This window comes from Kalmanozyma brasiliensis (assembly GCF_000497045.1).
Source record: "Kalmanozyma brasiliensis GHG001 unplaced genomic scaffold PSEUBRA_SCAF8, whole genome shotgun sequence".
NCBI classification, from domain to species: Eukaryota; Fungi; Basidiomycota; class Ustilaginomycetes; order Ustilaginales; genus Kalmanozyma; species Kalmanozyma brasiliensis.
Genome location: NW_015961991.1, coordinates 269,392 through 291,056, shown reverse-complemented (window position 1 = coordinate 291,056; position 21,665 = coordinate 269,392). Strand labels below are relative to the sequence as shown.

The 21,665-nt window shown below is 57.1% G+C and overlaps 9 protein-coding genes across 9 annotated transcripts; 2 read left to right on the top strand and 7 right to left on the bottom strand.

Moving 5' to 3' along the window:
* Positions 1-459: 459 nt before the first annotated feature.
* On the bottom strand, positions 460-1,302 carry PSEUBRA_006036 (Thioredoxin-like fold; the record flags this gene model as incomplete). Its single annotated transcript, XM_016439418.1, has 1 exon — positions 460-1,302. One exon carries the CDS (start codon positions 1,300-1,302, stop codon positions 460-462), a length of 843 nt encoding a protein of 280 aa, XP_016289740.1.
* A 621-nt stretch (positions 1,303-1,923) lies between these two features.
* PSEUBRA_006035 (Peptidase S54, rhomboid domain protein) lies at positions 1,924-2,931 on the top strand (the record flags this gene model as incomplete). Its single annotated transcript, XM_059465671.1, has 1 exon — positions 1,924-2,931. The coding sequence occupies one exon, from the start codon at positions 1,924-1,926 to the stop codon at positions 2,929-2,931; it is 1,008 nt and encodes a 335-aa protein (XP_059321710.1).
* Positions 2,932-2,986: 55 nt separating this feature from the next.
* Positions 2,987-4,411, bottom strand: PSEUBRA_006034 (Protein of unknown function DUF155; the record flags this gene model as incomplete). The annotated part of the gene is made up of 1 exon (XM_016439390.1): positions 2,987-4,411. One exon carries the CDS (start codon positions 4,409-4,411, stop codon positions 2,987-2,989), a length of 1,425 nt encoding a protein of 474 aa, XP_016289739.1.
* A 399-nt stretch (positions 4,412-4,810) lies between these two features.
* Positions 4,811-6,394, bottom strand: PSEUBRA_006033 (Pyridoxal phosphate-dependent decarboxylase; the record flags this gene model as incomplete). Its single annotated transcript, XM_016439389.1, has 1 exon — positions 4,811-6,394. One exon carries the CDS (start codon positions 6,392-6,394, stop codon positions 4,811-4,813), a length of 1,584 nt encoding a protein of 527 aa, XP_016289738.1.
* Positions 6,395-6,682: 288 nt separating this feature from the next.
* PSEUBRA_006032 (Methyltransferase domain protein) lies at positions 6,683-7,586 on the bottom strand (the record flags this gene model as incomplete). The annotated part of the gene is made up of 2 exons (XM_016439392.1): positions 6,683-7,362; positions 7,442-7,586. 2 exons carry the CDS (start codon positions 7,584-7,586, stop codon positions 6,683-6,685), a joined length of 825 nt encoding a protein of 274 aa, XP_016289737.1.
* A 693-nt stretch (positions 7,587-8,279) lies between these two features.
* PSEUBRA_006031 (Helicase, C-terminal) lies at positions 8,280-12,800 on the bottom strand (the record flags this gene model as incomplete). The annotated part of the gene is made up of 1 exon (XM_016439386.2): positions 8,280-12,800. One exon carries the CDS (start codon positions 12,798-12,800, stop codon positions 8,280-8,282), a length of 4,521 nt encoding a protein of 1,506 aa, XP_016289736.2.
* A 339-nt stretch (positions 12,801-13,139) lies between these two features.
* Positions 13,140-13,751, top strand: PSEUBRA_006030 (G10 protein; the record flags this gene model as incomplete). Its single annotated transcript, XM_016439403.1, has 3 exons — positions 13,140-13,402; positions 13,488-13,554; positions 13,635-13,751. 3 exons carry the CDS (start codon positions 13,140-13,142, stop codon positions 13,749-13,751), a joined length of 447 nt encoding a protein of 148 aa, XP_016289735.1.
* A 180-nt stretch (positions 13,752-13,931) lies between these two features.
* On the bottom strand, positions 13,932-17,472 carry PSEUBRA_006029 (Protein kinase domain protein; the record flags this gene model as incomplete). Its single annotated transcript, XM_059465746.1, has 4 exons — positions 13,932-15,347; positions 15,748-15,792; positions 16,496-17,011; positions 17,398-17,472. 4 exons carry the CDS (start codon positions 17,470-17,472, stop codon positions 13,932-13,934), a joined length of 2,052 nt encoding a protein of 683 aa, XP_059320315.1.
* Positions 17,473-19,791: 2,319 nt separating this feature from the next.
* Positions 19,792-20,771, bottom strand: PSEUBRA_006028 (uncharacterized protein; the record flags this gene model as incomplete). The annotated part of the gene is made up of 2 exons (XM_016439412.1): positions 19,792-20,064; positions 20,166-20,771. 2 exons carry the CDS (start codon positions 20,769-20,771, stop codon positions 19,792-19,794), a joined length of 879 nt encoding a protein of 292 aa, XP_016289733.1.
* Between the last annotated feature and the right edge of the window lie 894 nt (positions 20,772-21,665).

Below are 21,665 nucleotides of genomic sequence, written 5' to 3'. Positions count from 1 at the left end.
CGAGAGCTGTCGCCAAAGCGATTTGATGATGGGGGCTGAGAAAGCAAAGTCCGCCTTACTCCTGGACCTGATTTAAGCTGCTTGGGTGTGACTGATTCGGTGCTTTCTGTGCATCGTCTCTCGCCTCGTGATTGGCAGCATAGCGGATGCGATGGGGCGGTCGTTGGTGGCGATCCTCATTCAAGTCAGCCTAAGGTTGTCGGATTTAAGGAGTTGTCTCGAAACCGTATCTGATACACCCAACGCTGCATCACAATGTTGCAATGGTTCCAACATCGGACATGAAAGGGGGGAAGGCTGAGGATGTCTTGATACGTATGAACAGGGCCAAATGGAACGATCGAGACCGAACGGGACCGTTGCCGCGGTCGGACTCATTCCCACGGCGGGAACCTAGGCGTCCGTCGGAAGTGCGATGCATCATTTCCTCGAGCAGCAACGATCGTCCTTGTCAGCTCCTCACTCGTCGTCCCAAAAATCATCCTCCTCTTCCTTCCTCGCGCCGACCACGCCTCTCCCGACGGAATCCGATGCTGCATTCTGCTCTGCAAAGCCCAGTATCGGCTTCCTGTTCTCTCTGGGGTCTATAATGCCACTCTGGCCCAAGCGCCACTCGAGCGCGCCTGTCGAGAATTTGTCTGAGTTCCCTAGCTCCTCGAAGCCGATAATCTTGTCCTTACTCACTCCGTCCTTGAACGTGATCAAACACGGCAGGACGGAGACCTTGAGCTTGGCCGTAAGGAAGGGGCAATTGAGCACGTTTGCTTTGAGGAAGAGCGTCGTCGGATGGAGGCGCGCCAGGACGGTGAGATGGCGATCGAGCAGCGCACAGCGCGGGAACTTGGGATGGAAGAAGTGGATCGCAACCTGGCGTTCCGTGGAGGAGAACGAGATGAGGTCCTTTTCGTTGGTGATCTCGGTCAAGAGGCCTTTCATCGAGGCGGTCGAGGTGTGTTGTGCGAGGTTGAGAGAGGTGCTTGGATCTGAGGCGGATTTGTGTGCAGCGATCTCTTGCCGGAGCTCCTCCATTCTTCGCTCCCTGAACTCGGCCATGTCGAAGCCGGCTACCGTGTCCTCACCGTCGTGGTTGAAGTTGGATTCGTCCTCCATCATGTCGAGCTCCTTATCGAGCTCCGCGAAGAGCTTCTCGTCGTCGTTGTCATCGTCCTCGTCATCGTCTGATGCGGCGTTGCGTTCAGACCTGCCGATCTGGTATGCGGTGGACGATTCGATGAACGTTGAAGATGCGTTTGATGGCCCCGCTTCGTTGTGAGCCGCTGCCGATGTTGATGTCTCGGCCATCTTTGCGTAGTCTGCAGGTGGTGCTCGTCAGTGAAGTGGTGAAGAGAGCAACACTTTTTCCTTCTTGTGTGCTTCTTCTGACAGAGCGCGCGTGTCGTGCAATTAACACCAACACCCTTCGCTTTGCTTGAATCGGGTGCGCTATCGGGGCTGCGCTAAGCACACGACCCTTTCAACCTTGCTGCGCATGCACCATGTAGCAAACAAAGGGACCCATTCACCATTGTCCCTTTGCTGTCGCCTGCCTTATCACCATCCTGCGTCGAGTCTGTTCTTCGTACCACCACAGCCTCGACCGGACGGAGGTGCTCTTAGGAACGCATCGCAGAGCAAAGAGCAATGCGTCCTTCGATACGGCCCTTGACGTCAAGGTGGGCGCCATTGAACGAGCCCTTGCGAACCAAGAGCGCGGTGCGAACAGCACAGCAACACGCATCTGGCATCATTGGGGCGAGTCAACAAAGGACGCATCTACTAAGGCTATCAAGAGCGACGTATTGCACAACGGCAAAGATGAAGCCTCGATCTCGTGGCGAGACAAGCGCAGTAAAACGGTCGTGGAGTGGACCCTTCGCGAGCTGTCGACGGATGGCAACGTCAGCGACGACGACCGAAAGCACGATGAACATAAAGAGCGTGGGAGAGGCTAGTAGGCCCGTTCGCAGTACAGGGCCGCAGACTCCGACATCCTTCCTGCGCACATTCAGCAGCACCTCGCTCGCACCATCACTACAACCCGCCTTCTCCTCCTTAAGCTTCGCCGGCTTGCTACTCTCCAATCCGCCGAGCCGCGCCGGTCAGCGAACACGGCGTCCCTCGCCCGTCTTTGACCGGTTCCGCGCACGCACTCCATCACCGACAACGACTTCTGCCGCCTTCATCAACGGCACGAGCTCTGGCGGCGGCGGTCCTCCTCGACGCCTACCACCTTCTCCTCCCGCCCGCTCCTCCCTCGCCTCCCTGATCGCGCGCATCGACTCGCGCGTCTTCTCGTCGCTCCCTCGCAACTTTGTGCTGTACACCATCATCGCGCTCAACTTCCTCGTCTTTGGCTCGTGGATCTACGCCGCTGAGACGCTCAAAAAGTTCTCCGATCCGCGACCGTACATCTTTCTCTCGAAAAACTTCCTCTCGGGATGGACGAATGTGAAGGAGGGTCGATGGTGGACGATGCTCTCGTCGTGCGTATCGCATGAAGAAGTGAACCATTTCTTGGTCAATATGGTTTCCCTCGCCTTTATGGCTCCCCCGGTCCTCGCCCTCACTGGACCAACAACGTTTGTGCTGCTCTACTTTGGCGCGGGCATGGTCAGCAGCGTCGTCAGCATGGTCGGAAAGCAACTCGTGCCAGCCAAAGACCAGAGAGGACTGGGAAGCTTCAGTCATGGTGCCAGTGGAAGTGTGTACGCGATCATGTCGACGTTCGCGTGTGTCAACCCCACAGCGACGTTCCTGATCTTCTTTGTGATTCCAGCGCCAGCGTGGGCGTGCGTCACCGGCATCTTCGCCTGGGACCTCTGGCACGCCAGCAGGACGCCAAAGGGCAGAACCGACTCAGCTGGGCATGTTGGCGGTATTCTAGCAGGCATCGCGTTCTGGAGATTCGGTCTCAGAGGCGTTCGTCTTTAGTAGATGCAGCAATACAGCATTCTCACAACGTGGCATTGCGAGCGAACTCGTGCGTCTACCCAAAGTACAGATCCACCAACATGGTGGCTACACCCAACACGATCTCGAGCATGATGAGCAAAATCACGACGATCTCGAGGTACTCCGAGTGACTACTGGTGACTTGATCCTTGAGCAGCTGCAGCATGTCCTGCAGCACCTCGACGCGGGTATTCAGCAAATCGATGCGTTGGGGGATCTCGAGGTAGCTTCTCGCCGCCGAGTAGAGCGGTTCCAGATCCGGCTGTCTCCAGAAGATCTCGGGCGAATCGACGATGCTTCCGACAAGATGGATGTTCATACGCAGAATGAACAGATGGCCGATCTGCTTCATGATCTCGGCAGGCGGCATGCCGATCTTGCCGCTCTCGGCGATGGATTGCGGGATGTCCTTGGTCGATTCGATCGTGTTGTCGATGATGCCTTCGAAGAACGAGATCTTGGTCGACTGGGCGAGGGCGTGCGAGAGCGAAAGCTTGGTCATGTACGAGGATCCGCGGCGGAGAGTGATGACGTCGTTGTAGATGCGCGAGTAGTCGGCGAGGTACCAGTGCAGATCTTCGGACTCGACGTCTTCAGAGGCGAGACGTTCGACTTCGAACCGACGGAGCTCGCGGAGAAATCGCTTCTCCTCCTGCAACGTCATGCCCCAGATGACAATGGTGCCGTAGTCCATGATGAAGAGCTCGGGGATGACGTCTTCCACCGAGAAACGGCTGCGTTTGCGTTTGTTGGCGGCTTCAGAGCCTGGTTGAACATTGCCATCTTGCTGTTGATCCTGTTGCTGCAGTTCAGGGATGCCAAGCAGATCGCCCGTCTTTGCAGGAGCGTCTTTGGATGGAGCGGTATCGCGGTGCGTTGATCGGTGCTTGCCGTTGCTGTTGCCATTCGCATTCGAGGGAAGGAGGCCTCTTGCCTCGTCGACGTGCTTGTAGGTATAGGTGGTGTATACACACTCGTCAAAGGTGAGCACGTTGGTCTGGTGACTGGACCTTCTCGCATTGAGCCATTTGGTGAGCTCGCGCATCCGATACGAGGTGGCTGTCGAGTAGGCGGTGACCCTTGGCAGCTTGGCGCGCGATCGTTTTGTCAATCTCCTCGCATCACGTCGCATCGAGCCTTCCGGAATCTGATCCAGCTGCTTGTATACCTCGACCGCCTCTTCGTCCTCGCCCTCGCCTGCATCGTCGGAGGAGCTGTCGTCGTCGTCGACCGAGTTTGTAGCGTTTGCGTTTGGAGCTACGGTGGGTGCTGGCGGCTCAGAGTAGGACGACTTGCGACTGTATCCTGCGGAAGCAGGGCCTGGATTGCTTTGTGCAGATGTGGTTCCACCACTGGTACCGATGTTGGGAGAAGAAGCGCCGCTGGTGCCATCCTCAGGCTCCTCGGGGAGGATCTTGAGTTTGGACGACTGTTTTGTTGAGCGTGTGCTTCGATACATGGTGGCTGCTGTGCTGAGCCGAGCGCTCGTTCTCGACGTCAAATGTGGTGGTGAAAGGGTGGTGAGCTCAGGTCGGATGAGCGGGATGTCAGCAGTACGATGTGTGGTGGTCAAAGCGAGAGATGAATTCTTGCCTGTGACGTGCTGCTGCTGCTGCACTTTTTCCCACTCTGCAGCAGAGGGTGGAGGGCCAAATGCTGCTTTTTGTATGGTCACACACACACGTTCCCACGCTCCAGCCATCATCCCACCACCTTTTCGTGACTTCGTAGAAAGACCCTTTCGGGTAGTCCGCACCATTCTCACGCTCTGACTCACACAGCACGGCGCTGCTCAGCTTGTCCCATTGCCAACTTGCTCAGCCTTGTCTTTGTTGTGTATATATAGTCTATTGATCTCTCACGCCTGCTGCTTCCAGTACGATTGTCCAATCTCAGCGACCTGATCCACCAATGTCTTCAGATCCTCCATCTTGGTCCTTGGGTGCACCACCAGGCGAATGTAGTCTCCAATTCCATTTGGCAGAGGTGCAAAGTCGACCGCGAACATCCTCCTCGTCTTGAGCTCCTGGTAGACGTGCTGCGTCGCCGCTGATCGCTTCTTGACCTCTTCCGCATCCAGCTGCCAGCTGGCGCTGTCGTCCACCCGCCCAGGTTGAAGCGGTCGGAAGCAGATCTGAAGGAAGAGTGGATCGGCAAGGGGTCCCAATTCGATCTCTGTCGGCTTGGATCGAATGTACTCGACCAGCTCGATAGCCAGCGCCAAACCTGCATCGACATGCGCACCGAAGCCGTTCTTTCCATAACGGACCCAGTACAACCAGAACTTGAGCGCATCTCCACGGCGGCCGCATCCCATGGTCTTCATCGCCGCATTCTCTCGACGATCCTTCGAGTGGAACAGGTATGCTGCGTCCAAGCTGTTGGCCGAGAGCGTGTCAGCGTCTCGCACCAGCAGGAAAGAGCATTGCAGCGGCACATTGAGCAGCTTGTGCGGATTGATGGTGATCGAGTCGGCCAGATGACTGCCCTTCATCAGATCAGAGTACGTCTGGCGGTGCGAGAACACGATTGGCCCACCCCAAGAGCCGTCAATGTGCAGCCAGCAGTTGTGCTTCCGTGCGACCGCGGACAGCTCGGGCAGCGGGTCGAAGGAGCCCAGCACGGTAGTGCCAGACGTGGCGTTGATGAGGAACGGTGTTCCCGTGCCTTGCTCCTTGGCCGCAGTCAAGGCGTGATCGAGAGCCTTTGGATCCATGCGACCGGCGTCGTCGCAATCCACCTTGACCACCGAATCCAGTCCGAGCCCGGAAGAGATGGCTGCCTTGTCCAGCGAGTAGTGACTTTGCGATGAGGTGAAGAGCAACGGCCTCGGCGCTCTCTTCTCTTCCGTCAACTGCTGCATGACCCCTAGCATGCCCTGTGTCCTAAATTTAGGGAACAGATTGGCAAGCGCCGTCTGCACCGCCAGCGTATTCGCCGACGAGCCACCAGGCATCGTCAATCCATCGGCCTTCTTCTCGGTGAAGCCAAACAGCTCGCATAGCCCCTCGACGCACCTTTCCTCGGCCAAGCTCAGCACCGGCGACGCCGACATAACGTGTGCGTTGGCATTGACTGCGCTCAGCACCAGGTCCGCTGCGATACCGACAGGCGTGGGGGCAGCATACAGCTTGTCCAAGAATCGACCCGTCCACGGGTTCACCGAGTTGTCGAAAACAAGCTTGATGGCGTCGAGAAGCGCATCGTCGGATGCAGTCTTGTCTGGAAGGGAGAGAGAGACAGCTTTGCGGAAGTCTGGGATGCTGCCCCACGGTGCGACGTAGGTATCGGGCTGCTCGCCGGATGCGATGAAGTTTTGGACGAGCTCGAGTGCCTGTGGCAAAATGCGAGCTGCCTCTACGGACGAAGGCTCGACCTGGAGTGGGCTGAGCGTAGAAGGCCCCGCTCCATTGACGCCGTTGCTATGTCCGTTGACAGTCATATCGTCGAGAGGCCGAGTCCGTCGAGGGGGGTTTGATGATGTGTAGTGTGAAGGAGGGAAGCATCGCATGCAAGAAGATCTTCTTTTTGATCATTGCCGCCCCACAGTCTTTCACATCTCCGCTAAATCCTCTTTACCGCCAAGAGCCAAAAAAAAGTCTCCGAAGAAGACGCCGCTCTCAGGCTTGCTTTTTGCTCCATCTGATTGCGACTCGACGGACCCTGTTGACACCATCACGCTCTCACACTTGCGCAATTGGTTTTTTTTGGAAAGGGCTTGGCATGGACTCTACTTCGGTTTGACGGCCAAGAACCTCAGCCTGACATACATGACACTCCAGGTCCCCGTGCTGGCATCGTATGCGTCTGACCGTAGCGCATCCTCGACTTCGGCTACGACTTCTTCTCGCTCCTCTTGACTGTCGAATGCGTTGAGGAACGGACCTGCAAAGGTGCTCAGCCAGCCCTTCAGCCCGCTCTCCTTCGGTAGTGGTGTGAGTCTCGGCACAAGCTCGCAGGTCTCCACTGTGAATCCGGCTTCTTGAAGCAACTTGGTGTACTCGGCAGCGGTGGGAAAGAACCACGGATCCAGAGGTGCTGGATCGACGCCGCGTCTGCTCAGAGCGAGGTGCAGATGGGATCGGACACCGACGCAGTTCATGAACCCGCCCATCTCGGCAGCGAACGAACCGCCTGGTCGAAGGCTGGAGTAAACATTCTGAACGACAGAGGAAGGCGAGCGTTTCATCCAGTGTAGCGCGGCGTTGCTGAACACCTTGTCGAATTGTCCTCGCTGCCCTTGCGCGATCGGGTCCTGTGCGTCTCGCACTTCGAACTTGGGAGTACCGTCGGCGTCGACGTCTATGGATGCGTTTGCTTTCTTGATCATGTCCTCGCTGGCGTCCTGACCAAAGACGAGTCCGCGTGGGCCAACGGCAGAGGCTAATTTGCAGGTCAGCTCGCCGCTACCTGAGAGCAGGAATGGTGATCTCGCTGTTAGTAGGTGATCGTCCCATGACACGTATTCCTGGACTGGAACGATACATACCGCATCCCAAGTCGAGGATCTTGTCTCCCGGTTCCGGGTCAAGCAGCTTCAGAACGGGCGCCGAGTACTCGTCAGAGTAGACGAAAGACGCATTCTTGCGGTAGACATCGGCGTCGTCGGATCGATGGTATGCTTGCGAAGACATATCCTGCTATCGAGTCTCCGTCAGACTGCGCAGCCGGTGCTTGTGACGGCTACAGTGAATTGCAAGGAGGCAAGGGATGGTACTGGCTCGTCCTGTCGTGGGGAGTCAGTGTGGGGGAGGAGAGCATTCAGGGTCCACCTTCGTGCTGCAGGCACCAGGCACACCGCTGACTCGAAGCACAAAGATTCCGGCCGACAGCCTTCGCAACGTCAAGCTGGGAATTTCTTCTCAACAGGGCCCGAAAAAGTTCTGAACACGCCGATCCCTTCTTCCTTCCTCACCATCATCTCCCATCGTAACCGACATTGCATTTCACCATCGCCGACATCGCCTGTGTCTCTCTCGCTCGACCCCGACCAGACTGTGTCTCTTTCCCCCTTTCCTCCAGACACACCCGCTTAACACTCTGTTGACAGCCGAACCAATGTGGTTGCCATCAATTTTTAGTAGCGGGTAGACTGATGCACCTTTTTTCTTCCTTTGCGCTGTCCGCCTCTCATTGATCCTCACGGGGAGACGGGGGGAGGAGGGCGTAGAGGAGGGAGGATCCCGCACAGACACCACTTGCCCGCCATGCTTCCAGGGGTAGGCGGTCACATTCGTCGGGTGACATTTAGCACAAGATCGATTCGGTTAGTGACGATGCAATGCCAAGGACGTTATGAGTAAAAACTATGTGCGCATGAGGATATATCACTCTTGGAAGAGCATACTTTTCCCAGGCAGAAACCCCCCACCCGGCCCAGTACCATTGGACCCAGTCGGACCCTCGAACAGCTCCCCTCTCCTCACGGCCGCCTCCGCCGCCCTCTGCGTCAACCTCTGCAAACTTGGCGGCAACACTTCATCCACGTCCTCCACCTGGACACTGTTCCCCAGCTCCTTTGCCACCCTTACGGGTACCGCCTCGGCGATGGTGCCACTAACACTCCCCTCTGCGCCCAGCTGAGACGGCGCGATCCCGGGTTCATTCTGCAACTCCAAATCCGGATCGAACGGCTCCCTTCCCACGATCCCCCTTAACACGCCCAACGCGCCGATCTTGGAAGTGACAAGGTTGGCATGGGCGCACGTCTGACTCGTCACGCAGCTCGGACACCCCTCGTTGCACGGGCACGCTTCGATGACGCTAATCGCAATGCGAATCAGCCCATCGAGGTGTTCAAAGGCTTTCGCGCACACACCGCCGTTCTGACCGGGCATGTCGTAGAAGATCAACCGCGCCGGTCGTTTGCGGGATGAGGGCTTGGCGGCGTACTCCTTTTCGGCGATCTTGCATTCGGTGCGGACATCGCCCGCGATGGAGACGACGAACATGGGTGTGAGGGATAAAAGGGCGTGTTCGGCCGCGTGGATCGCTGCGGCGGCGTTGATGCGTTTGCTCGTCATCGCGTCGACCAGCCAGGTGGGGACGTCGATCCACAACCCCCGCGTATGTCGGATGAATGGAGGACAGTCTACTTCGACAGCATCCAAGATGTTCGCTCGACGATCCACCTTAAAGTACCCCCACACGTAACTGGCGATCGTCACCTTACCGTAGTAGGCCAAATACGGCGATTCGCGCAGTCGTCGAATGCGGTAGGTCTCCATCGCATCCGTATTGGTGTGATCCCGGGGACGCGTGTGGTAGTTGACATCCACCTGCACCATCCGTGCGATGCGCGTGTCGTGGTTGATCTCGCGACAGATGTAGCTCAAGCCTTGGTGCATGAAGACGGCCCCTTCGAAAGCTTCGAAGATGGCACGTTCGATTTCGACCTCTTCCATGACGCGTGCGCCACCGGGACGACGAGGCGTATCGTCGATGTAGCAGTAGCTGTCCTGGCGTGCACCGCGGATGGCAACGTCGCGCGCTGGGTTGGGTCGCAGTTCTTCCCGACAGTAGAAGTAGCCCGTTCCGTCCGTCTCGAGTCGCGTCTGGCACAGTGTGGCGAGATGAGGGCCAAAGTACTGCTCGTCGTCCTCGAGCGTGATCGGCATTTCTTCGGCTGCACACTGCAGGTGCGATTCGAGGATGAAATCGTTGCCCAGATCGACCGAGAGTGCTGCGTCCGGTTGGAGGAAGATTTCGTCCGGAAAATGCATGTAGTGCTGATCCATGGGCCAGGGGTCGCCGATGAGCACCGAGAGCGAGTCCTTCTGTCGACGACCCGCTCGACCCGCCTGCTGTCGCAGACTCGAGATCGAGTACGGGAAGCCGAGCATGATCACCGCGTCGAGACTGCCAATGTCGATGCCCAGTTCGAGGGCTGAGGTGGCGACAATGCCCAACAGCTGGCCCTTGAACATGTCCTGTTCGATCTTTCGTCTGTCTTGCGGCGAATAGCCGGATCGATACGACATGACCTTGTTCACTACATCCGGGCGGTCTTCGAGCAGAAGATCGTTTCGCACTTGACGCATCACGATCTCGCACGTGCGTCGCACTTTGGTGAAGATGATCGTTCGGACGCCGCGCTGGATGAGGTGCCGGAAGACTTTGGACACTTCGGCGTAGCTGCTGACACGACCCTGTGCAGGGTCCGACTCGTCGATGTAGGGTGGGTTCCAGATGAGCCACTCCTTTCTCCCCGCTGGCGACCCGTCCTCCGTAACAACGTGGACATCTTCCACCCCAAACAGCGTCTGCATGTGCTGCTTTGGATTGGCCACCGTCGCACTGCAGCTGACGAACTGCACGGTTTTGTTGCCTAGTGCACTGCAGATCCGCTGCAGACGACGCATGATGAAGCTCACATGCGCTCCAAATAGACCATTGTAGATATGCAACTCGTCGACCACAACATAGCGCAGATTGCGCAGGAAGCGTCGCCACAGATCCTCGCTCGGCAAGATCGACTGGTGGAGCATGTCCGGGTTGGTGAAAATAACCGAGGCGCGTTCGCGGATGTCCTTGCGCAGGTCCTTGTCCGTGTCGCCGTCGTACGTGGCGACGATGGCGCCCTCGACGCCTTCGCAGTTGGCGATGAGGTCTTGCAGCGAGCGCCGCTGGTCTTGGGCCAAAGCTTTGGTGGGGAAGATGAACATGGCGGTGGCTTCGCCGTCCTGCTCGATGGCGCCGAGGACGGGCAACTGGTAGATGAGCGACTTGCCCGACGAGGTGGATGTCGAGACGATGACGTTCTTTTGCTCGTTGAGTGCGTTGAGTGCTTCCGCCTGATGAGCGTAGAATTGCTCGATGCCGTGTGTCGCATAGAGCGCGTTGACGACGGCTTGCGAGAGAAGGTAGTTCAGCTCACCGGTCTTGGCAGGTCGCTCGTCAAACACCTTGTGGCCGCCAGGGACGATCTGGTCCTTCCACCAGGGAGCAATCTTCATCTCCTCGATCACCGAAGCGACGCTGGGTCGATGCTCGGGGTTCTTCATGAGGAATTCGAGGCGGATGCGCTTCTTTTGTGGTGTATCGCCTTCGGTGCGTGATGCCGTCTCTGGGTTGAGTGGGACGTGGTCGTGTGCTGCATCGATCAGAAGCTGCACAGGGTCCTCGTCTTTGGCCTTGCAGGCTGCGAGCAACTCCAGCACAGCTTGCTCGAACTTGAAGTTGCGCTTGTTGATGAGCTTCATCATGGATGCTGTCGACGGGAGCGAGTAGAGCTTGGGATTGGATTTTGGCTTGGCGTTCGGATCGGCTGGCTTTCGATTCGGTCCTCGGCGCATGCCCGGACGCCCTCTCGCTGTCGCCTTGGGTCCTTGCAGGGTTCCATCGTTGAACTCGAATAGCAAGACATACTCCTCTCTCGCCCTCTGCTTGCCTTTGGCTTGGAGCTGTTGCACCTCGAGCTCGGCAGGCGGCAGCAACGGCCCCTGCGGTCCGCCTTGACCGTCCTCATCTGCGACATCCTGAAACCCACCTCCAGTGGTCGCAAATCCAGCCGAATCCACCGCCATCGCCGCTGATGCCGCAATCGCAACGGCATTCGGATTGTCAGGAATATACGGATCGCCCTCGGCGATTGCCTCGGCCGCTCTCTCGTACAGCTCGTCTCGATACTGCGCGCTCGACTTTTGCCGCCTCTTGACAGTATTGCTGGCAGGATTCTCGGCATTGGCTCGACTGTCCATATGCACTTGAAGCATGTCGTGTTCCACATAGGCGAAATGAATGAGCTCGCCGCACAAACTCTTGATTTGTGCAATCTCGAAGATCTGCAGCGGTCGTTTGGTGAGACCCTCGACACTGGTCTTGATGGTATCGTAGGTGGTGGCCATATGCTTTCGAGCCGAGCAGAAAGAATAGACGGTATTGATAGCGCGAAAGGTCTTTTCGAGCTGGAGGAAGTGTTCTGGCCACGGATCTGTGCGTTCGAGGACGGGCTTTTCGAGGACTGGCATCTCCGAGGCAGACCTTGCTGATTCTGATGGAGCAATTGAGGGTTCTCTACCGACGAGAGCGTCTCGTGTCGGGGCAGAAGCAGCGGCAATGCTGGCTGTGACGGAGCGTGCGTTGCGTCCTCGAGGCTGCCTCTTTTCTGATGGTGGAGGTGTGACGGGTAGTACAAGTGCTTCGGTAGCCGCTCTCGTCGGCGTGGAGGGTGGACCCATTGGCGGCGGGACTGGAGCTGCGGCTATTCTTGCTGCTGTGCTTGCATGCCCATTCGTCGCTGACAAGGCCTTCGAAGTCGATGGCGGTGACACGATGCGGAAGTCGTAGTCATCTTCATCTCCTGACTTGATCTCTATTACTTCAGCCTCCGCTTTGACAGATACCGGAGGCGCGAGGGAGCGGCGGGCGAGGGTCGGAGAAGCGAGCAAAGGGTCATCCTCGCCTGGCTCTTCTTCCGACTTGACCTCCTCGATTGTCTCTTTGGCGCGACCGTTCCCAAGAGTTGACTTTGCAGTTGAGCCGGTGCCGGAGGATGAGCTCGCCTGATTGAAGCTGCGAAGGCGCGACTGCTCGACCGCATTGGCGATGTTACGACTGGCCGCCTTTCTTCTCGTTTCTGACGGCAACTCGGTCGGATCGATCGGTCCTGTGCTCTTCAAATTGGTGGTTCGAGACAGGAACGGTGCTGGTGTCGCTGAGGTTCGACCCAGGAAGAGTGGGTTCTCCTCCTCGCTGGCTGCGTCTAAGATCTCCTCGGCGTGACCAGCTGCCGCCGTCGAGGATTGGACCCTTGTGCTCCGACTTGAGCGTGGGGAGTTGACACCATCCTGTCGAGCCTGTGTGCGCTGATGCAGGATTCGCTGACCCTTGCGGATCAATTTTGGCATGATGCTATGTGGACATCGCCGATCGTCAAATGGGAGTATGTCTGGTCCTGAAGCTGTATGGATGAGGGTATGGTGTTGGACATGTCGCTGAGGTGAGCTGAGCTGTCAACTTGAGCGCTGATTCACGCCTTGTTCGCCTCCACTTTGGCGTAAACGAGCTGCGCGCTCCGCTTTTCTGGACCCCGATTCTTTGACCGACTTCCGAACTGCACTTTTGCAGATGTCGTCCTTCACCACCATCTCTCGCCATCGACCTCGACGTCGAGCACAGCAGGCTGTCGTCCACTACACCTCTCCATCCGACGATCCTACCGTACCGACCATCGCAAGCGCATCACGATGCCACGACTACGAACATCGCGCTCGACCCCACCCCCGGAAGGGTTCGACGAAATCGAGCCCATCCTCGACGAATACGATCGCAAGATGCGCGATGCCGAGACCTCGGACACGGAAGGCAAGCGCAAGGTCGAAACGCTCTGGCCCATCATCCAGATCAACCATACGCGCAGCAGATACATCTACGACCTCTACTACAAGCGTGAGGCCATTTCGAGAGAACTGTACGACTGGTTGCTCAAGTATCAGTATGCCGATGCCAAGTGAGTGCCCGCCCCAAAGGAGAAGGAAAGAGAGAGAGAGAGAGTGCTGACAAGACGGTGATATGATGGTGATGACGTACCGCAGCTTGATAGCCAAATGGAAGCGAACAGGGTACGAGAAGCTATGCTGCGTACGATGCATCCAGTCGAGAGTAAGTTCGAGCCTCACAACATCAAATCGTACTTCAGCTTGATACTCACATCACCTTTTTCTGTCTATATGGCTCGTCAGGATATGAACTATCAAGGATCAACATGCATCTGCCGCGTACCACGGGATCAGTTGCGGCCCGGCACCGTGGTAGAGTGCGTACACTGCGGCTGTCGTGGTTGCAGCTCATCCGACTAGACACTTCAAATCATACCCAATCGAGACATCGCATTCCCATACCGCCTATCGATAACAGACGCTTGTGCTCAGTTTGCAGACAGCAACAATCTGGTCGAGAGAAAAGGGCGAAATCGTTCGTGTAGATGCATAGTGAAGCGATACATGGGGAGAGAGAAAAGCGAACTCAAACAAAGAAGACTAGTCGACGCGCATGGGGCTGCCGGGGATAACGCCAGCAGCGTGGGCGCCGTCGATGATGGGGTTGCCGAAGTTGTCGACGCGGGGCGTGCCAGCGGCCCCGGCCTTGTTTCGGCGGCCCAGCAGCGTTGCGTTGCCCATGTTGAGCTCAAAGCCGCGCTTGCGATTCGAGTTCTGGCCACGGTCGCGCGGGCCTGCACGGCCATCGTAGAGCGCTGCTTCGGCCAGACGACGGTCGGCGCCGCCACGACCTTGGTACTGCTGCGCTTGCTGTTGCGGCTGCTGTTGTTGTTGCGGAGGCGCAGTGCGTTGCTGTGTCGGGGCTTGGGCAGCTCCATTGTTGCGAGCACCGCGCTGCTGCTCGACAGCTTTGCCAGCTGCATCGCCGTACTTTCTGCGAGCCTCGTCGGCCTCGTCGCTCTCGTCCTCCTCGTTGAGTTCGCCGAGCGGGTTGTTGCCACCAGCGCGCTTGCGTGCACCTTCCTCCTCCATGCGGTGGACGGCATAGGTGACGTCGAACGCCTCCTTGAGTCGGTTGATGCCGGGCGACATCATGGCATTGCGAGCAGCGTTGCCCGACTTCATCGAGGCCAACAGTGGCGAGTCGAGCGGCATCTCGGATGCCTTGGCCAGAGCAATGTCCGCCGAGTTGAGGTCCGGGATCGGGTCCTTGACATTGCACCATGGGTGGCGCAGGAACTCGTCGATTGTGTATCGTTGTCTTGGGTCGACGCAGAGCAGATGTGTAATCAGGTCCTTGGCCGACTTGCTGATGTCGTCCCACCAGGGGCTCAAGAAGGTGTAGTAGCCCTTGGCCACCTTCTCCGTCAGCACCGAGATCGACTCATCGTAGAATGGAGGGAAGCCGCAAAGCAGTGTGTAGAGCACACACCCGAGCGCCCACATGTCGACCGACTTGGAGTAGCGCTCGTCCTTGACAATCTCGGGCGCGGTGTATCCGACCGTACCGCAAGGCGTCATGGTGCTCTCTTCCCAAACGACCTTGCTGAGACCAAAGTCGGCAATCTTGACTCGACCAATACCGCCGCCACCGATGCCGGGCATGAACTCGCCCTCATCCTCCTTCTCCTCGTCGTAAGGACGCTGGATGGGATGCTTGGACGGGATGATCTTGATCGACTCGAACAGCAGGTTCTCGGGCTTGATGTCTCGGTGGACGACACCGCGCTCCTCGTGAAGGTATCGGATGGCGTGTGCGACTTGCAGGATGACGTGGCGTGCAAGAGCTTCGCTGAAGTAGGTGAGCTTGACAATTTGATGGAACAGCTCGCCGCCCTCCATGAGCTCGAGCACCAGGAAGTAGTGCTCGCGCGATTCCGAGAACGATTGGAGCTCCACGATACCGTCGTGCTTGAGATTACGCATGATCTGCACTTCTTTGAGGATGTTTGCGCGCTGTTGGAAGAAAGTGAAGAGGAGATAGAAGTTAGTCGGTTGCTCCGTCAACGATCAGTGCGACTTAAAACACGACCAGAGGGTAGGGAGAGGAGGTTGTGGGTGGGAAACGCAGTCCGAGGGCCAAGACGCCGCTCTCTGGCCATGAGTGCGGCCGCAAAGCGACGAAGATGCTGTGCGCATCGGACGCGATGAGAGGGAAGTTGACTGCGGTGTCGATCATCGCGCCGAGAGCAACGATGACAGATCCGGAGGTCGGGGAGATCGAAAGGGGGAAGCTATGTGCATGATGGGGAAGAGATGAAGGAGGAGGGCGAAGGGGGTTGCTCCAGTAGGAGCATGCAAGACTGAAATGGAAATTGGACGGGAGGAAGTGGAAGGTGTACATCGTGAAACGGACCTCTGTGACGCGGTTCTTCTTTCTGAAGTTGGGATCAAGTCGATCCTGTGGTGCCATCGACGGGTGACGTTGTCGGAAGTACATGGACGAAAGACGCGAGGGGCATCATCGCAGTAAGTGATGAGGGTGAGGAAAGGTAAGAGTGGTTAGTGTCCGGCGCCTGTTGAATGGCATCAATAAGAGGCTCGGTCTGGTCATTGCGAGCGCCGTGGTTGCTAACAAAGACGGACGAAAGTGAGCGGCGACACTGCATGATCTGGTCAAGATTGGCGGTCCTGCCTGAACAAGAGAGCGCTGCAGCGGGAGGCGGACCATGGAGAAGCACGCGCCGGCCGATCGACGGCAGCGTGGCTTCCCCATGGGCTGGGCCGCCGGCATGATCTGATCGACCTCCAGCGTGCACCTCCATGGCGCTCCTGCCAGCCACGGACGGCATGTGAGCAGGTACGGAGGAGCACGCAAGAGCGTCGAGAGATATGTGCGTCTAACTACCGATCCGGAGAGCCTTGGCCAGAGGTCTCCAAATTGGCAGGTCGTACGCAGCAAAGCGGGGCGATACGCTGAAGAGATCATAAATATTGTCCTTCCGCTATCGTCCGATGAACGAGAACAAGAAACGAGAACGGAAGCAACGAGCGACCACGGCGCGAGCAAGCGAAACCGGAACACGAAACGAGAACCGAACCCAAGAACCACGAAACCCGAACCTGGAACCGAAGCCGAACCTCAACTCAATGTCTTTACTTACCTGATTGCTGTTCAATTCGTACTTGCGGACGACCTTGATGGCGACCTTCTGGCCGGTCTGACGATCTCTCGCTTTGTAGACGTTGGAGAAAGCGCCGTCGCCCATCTTCTTGATGAGCTGGAATCGCTCGCTGAGACCCTCGTAGTAGGGCATCTTGTCGGAAGCCTCACGCTCCTCGGCAACGATGCGCTCGGCCTCGCGTTGGTATTGCTCGTTGGCGGAGCTGCCCTTGTAGGAGTTGGCAACGGGAACGCCGGCATGATTGCCGTTGGTGGACTGCTTCATATCGCGAGACTGATCTGCCTGGGTCTGTTGCTTTGCTGTTGATGAGGATGCTGTGGACGGTGCAGTGGCGGGGGAGGCGGCAGCAGCGTGGGTCTGCGAGGTGGAAGCTGGGACTGGCAGGGCCTTGTCTTGGGGTGCGAAGCCCGAGGCTGCTGCTGTTGAGTGGTTCCGTGAAGAAGAGGAGCTTTCGGCGGATTGGGCGTGGATTGAAGAGCCTGCAGTAGGGTCGTTCTAATGTTGGTGGGAAGGAGGCATCGAAACGAGCGGAGGAGGAGGCATCAGTATGTGGTTGGCTGTGCATGCAGATTCCGCACTCGCACAGCTATCGAGGAAGGACAAAGCGATGTCGGAGCCCTCGCAAGGCCGTCGTCAGGTAGCGATTCGGTGTCACGACGTTAGCGCAGCTGTATCACATTGGATGTATGCGCCCGGCGTAGATCGGTTGCGAGGATGTTGGTGGCCAAAAGGGAGGTCGCTAGCGGGATCCACCTGGTGGTTTCCGCCAAACCTGTTTCGAAAAATTGCTCCTTGGTGGGACCAAGCCGAGATTGGTGGGACCGAACCACGTCGCTTTGTGCGTGACAGATATGCTGTGCGAGTGTCACGGCAGTACTTACAGTCTGACCGTCTGGCGCTTCGCGAGCTGCCTTTCCGTGTCTGATAAAGTTCCTGAACTGCTCCAAAACGGGCATTGTGTGGGTTGTGGTCGAATGCGGGTGACGGACTGAAGGGGCAGATGAGTCGGCCTGTGTTCAAAGGGCTGTAGTTGGCGATGGACTCCTGAGTGTGTAATCCTCCGTGCTGGCTGGTGTAGCAGATGAGCGGCTGTGCTAGGCTTGCTGCAAGTGTAGAGGACTGCAATGCGAGTTGTCCTATGCTATGAACGAGATCGGATGTTTGCAACGAGCAGGTCGCTGAGCTTAGCGGTTGTGTAGTGTGGACTGTGTCGAGACCGATTAGAGCTGGGCGTCGACAGCGAGATGACGAGACGATGATTGATGAAAGGATGCAAGGAGCGCGATGTCGAGCAGGAAACTAGGAGGTGCGACGCAGAAACCGAGATGTAGGTGGTCGTGAAGGAAGGTGTGGATGACAAGCACGCTGCTGAAAGGAGCGAGCAAGTGGGTTGACGAGGCGGAATGGCCGGAGCGAGATGATGGAAGGGGATCAAGACGTTGTGGTGGGTACAAAGAAGTCTTTTGTACGAGGAGTGGTATCGAGGCGTCGGAGCTCACAATGTCAGATGCGTTGAGCTAGGTTAGAGCTGGCGATGATGATCCCGGATTGACGTCGGAGGCAGTATGCGAGGTGGATTGCTACTAGCTGGTTCCGGCTGATTGAGCGTGTAAGCTTTGTTTCAACGTGGGTAGGCTAGGGCACGGGAGGGCGAGACAGATTGTGGAACAACGTCGGTCGCAGAGAGGCGCGGTGACGGCGGTGACGGTAGCTAAGCAGTGAGGACAATAGCTTGCGGAGCAGCCTGTCAGCGAGAGAGCTTAGGGTTGAGAGATGAATGAGGTCAATAGCGGACCAGAGAGAGAGGAAGCGTGCGATGAGGTCAGGGGATCAGATGGATCATGCACCAGGACTCGTGGGAAGTTGAAGCGTGGTCGAGAGCTGGGCAAGAGGTGCTGGAGTTGGGTGCACGAGAAGCCGCCCTTGCAGAATGGATGATGATACAATAAAGAGGGGGAGACAGCAGAGAGACTGAAAGGCAGGAGTGACGATGTGGGAGAGGCAAGTGACGAAACCAGAGAACCCTTTGGCAGAACCCTGCAGCGAAGCAACGTCAGAGGAGCGAAAGGGTCGACGCAGAGGCAGTAAGCGAATGCGATGTTGTGAGCAGGGAGCACAAGAAGACACAGACGCAGAGACGCAGGCAGAGCCAGAGCTGCAGCCAACTCAACTCGGTACGGCAACACTCTTTTTTTGGTGCAGAAGGGGAAATGTTTTGTGCAGTTGCAGAGGCTAAGACGAGGGCATGATGACGACTCGCCCAAGGGAGCGGAGCGCGCAAGAGAGAGTTATAGCCGAAGCTGTGCCAACACTCAAAAGCTTCTGCAGTTGTTGATGATGCTGCTGATGACGACGATGATGCCGTCCAAGGGAGTGAGGTGCAGCAGCAGCTCAATCGACTCAATCTGACGTCTTTGGATGACTGTCGATCCAACCTTGTTCTGTGTGTGCTTAGCCCCGCGCTGTGCAGCGTCAGCGTCATTTCGCTTGACCAAGATTCAATCCGTCATATTGTGACTATCCATTCGAGTCTCACCCGCAGCAGCTCTATCTTCCTTGATCCGCTTCTCTCTGCATCTCGCTGTCTCCTTTGTCTTGAGCGGCTCCACGAGCAACCAGAGAGACTGCCACCAATGTGCTGATGAACCAGCTTGGAGGCACCTTGAAGCACACCTGCAGCCGAAGCGGCCGCCTGTTGAGTCGGCAGAGGACAACTGCAAACCGGCTTCTGCTGCTCTTCAATTAACAAGACTGAGGCTTGGTCTGAGTACAAATTTCTAATTGCTTTCAGAGATTGTAATGCGGGGCTTGCAAAAATAAATGGCTGAACGACGTAATCAAGCATGGCCGCTCGCCGCCTTTCCTGGCAGCACATCCATGACGCTGAGCTGCAGTGCGACTTTCACCTCATTGCTCTCTCGGCCAGACCACGCCCTTAAGTGGCGACAGCAGCGGCTGGCTCCTTGTAGTGCGCCGGCGTGACGCTTCCGAGTGCCGGACATGATGCCATCTCGTAGAGACCCTCTTCTAACTCCGTCTCCTGCAAGATGACAGGCCCTTCTTTCATCCCCCGCCCAAGTCATGCGATAGACCGGATCTGCGTCCACGTGTAGTGAGACGGATCGTCGTCCAGCATCTGGCCTCACTTGGCCAAACTTTTTCAAGCCCGATACCATCACGGACTTCCTGTTGTGCGTGTCTATTGTCCAACTGGCACACAGCGACGCTGATCGGGCAGATGGGAGCGACGTATCGCAAGATGAATGTGGTGCTTATCAGATGTACATGTTGCCGTCTCCCAGCACTGCCAAGTTGGCCGCTGGCTTGACGCGTCGCGAAGCTACAAAGTCCGATAGTGTTGATCCTGTGGAAGGCGAGTTTGCGGCAGATGAAGCAACGATGCTGTCGAGACCGGTCAAGGAGGCTAGTGTCTTGCTAGCTGACGGTGACAAGCGAGATGCTCCCAATGATCCGTACAGCTGAACATGAGACTGGAAAGTTACGTCCTCCAATAGGGTCAATATCGCGGGGACGCCATTGATGACAGCCTGTACGATAGCAAATGCGACGACGAGAGTGGACATATCGATCAGTACACGTTGGCTGCGGCCCTGTCAACCCAATCACTAGCTTTCGTGTCTGAGCCTACCTTTGAGAGGAATGCAGCGCCAAGCCCACTTGCAGTCTCGGGCGAACGCAATGGCTCCATTCTCTTCGAATCGACCTTCTCCTCGGCCAGGAAGGTTGGTGTCGCAAGGTACTTGATGGCAGCCTCGTTCTCCGAATCTGACTCAGAGTCCGTGTCTCGATATAGCTGCTGCTCCTGGCTGTACGAATCGACGATCACAACCTTCGAAGGCTTCGTTGCTTCGAGGAGGGTACTTGCAATCTCGTGGAATCGTGAAGAGCGAAGCTGCGGTGGTGGTGCTACCATAGCCACGGTGATGCTGCTGCCCGAGGAGGAGCTTGCGACAGCGATCGATGCGTGCTGTTCCGAGTCCGCGCGTAGAGAGTATCGCTGCTCCAACCTGTGACCTTGAAGGGAGGACAGGAAAGCTGCTCCTGCATTCCGGACCAACACCACAAGCGGGTTTCCTTGCTGCAGAGTGGAAGATGAGCCGGCTTCAGTCGCACTCAGTACGAGCTGCCCTTGAATCTTGGTAGCCACACCGTCATGGTCGAATTCGTCTTCGGATCCTGACTCGAGTTCGTAGCGAGGAGCAGGTGCGTCTCGGTTCACCGGATCGAAGTCCATCTTGATGGGCGCTGATGGGGATGGAGTAGCTGGACAGCTTCTGCGATGGCGAGTATCGTTCCGTTCGACAAGGCTGATCTCGCAGACGAGCAGGTAGCAGCTCTGATGTTGCAGGGAGGTTGGCTGGGTAGCATGGAACACACCTCGCTGTCAAGGACGCGCAATGCTTTCTTCCATTCAGGGTCCAGCGCGGTCAGGCCTCTCCCGAGTCCCGCCTTGAGGCTGAATCGTGCGGGAAGTTCTCCATCACGCCAGCATCTGTCGGATTGTGCCATGCATTCCAACCCACTTTCTCGACCCACATGGCTGCTCAGAGCCGTGTTGCTTTGAGCACCGAAAGGAATCTTCTGCAGCTGCAATGCTCTGCCGAAGTTGGCGGCTTGACGGGATCCAATCAATGAACATCACCGGGTACATGGTTCCTATCTTCGCTCTCCTTAAGCGAGGTCCAGACAGCCGAGTTCGAAAAGTTTGATTGAGTCAAATGACCATATCAAGGGGATGCCAGATGCCTAGATCCCCCACATCGATCCTACCGGCACTGTTTCACTCTTTCTCAGAGTCAGTGATATTCGTCGGATGACGTCCGGACGTCACAGTGGTCAGACTAGTGTGCGAGCGAAACGTTTTATCGCCGTGGGCCTGTGAGCGGCGCCTGAACTTCGCTGCGGATGGTGCCTTGCCTTGATTCGGTTCGGCTCGATCTGTGACTTGCCGCCGGCGTGAACACCGATCTGGTCGCCGCTAGAATCAAAGAGCTGTTGTTCAGCCTGCCCCCACCATGGCTCGCCCTACCCACCCAACCAATCTGAAACCCCACGCAAGCGAGAAGATCTGCTCGCAAGCACGCGGCGAATACAGTAGTCTGAACAAAGTTGTGAGGATCGCCCTTCA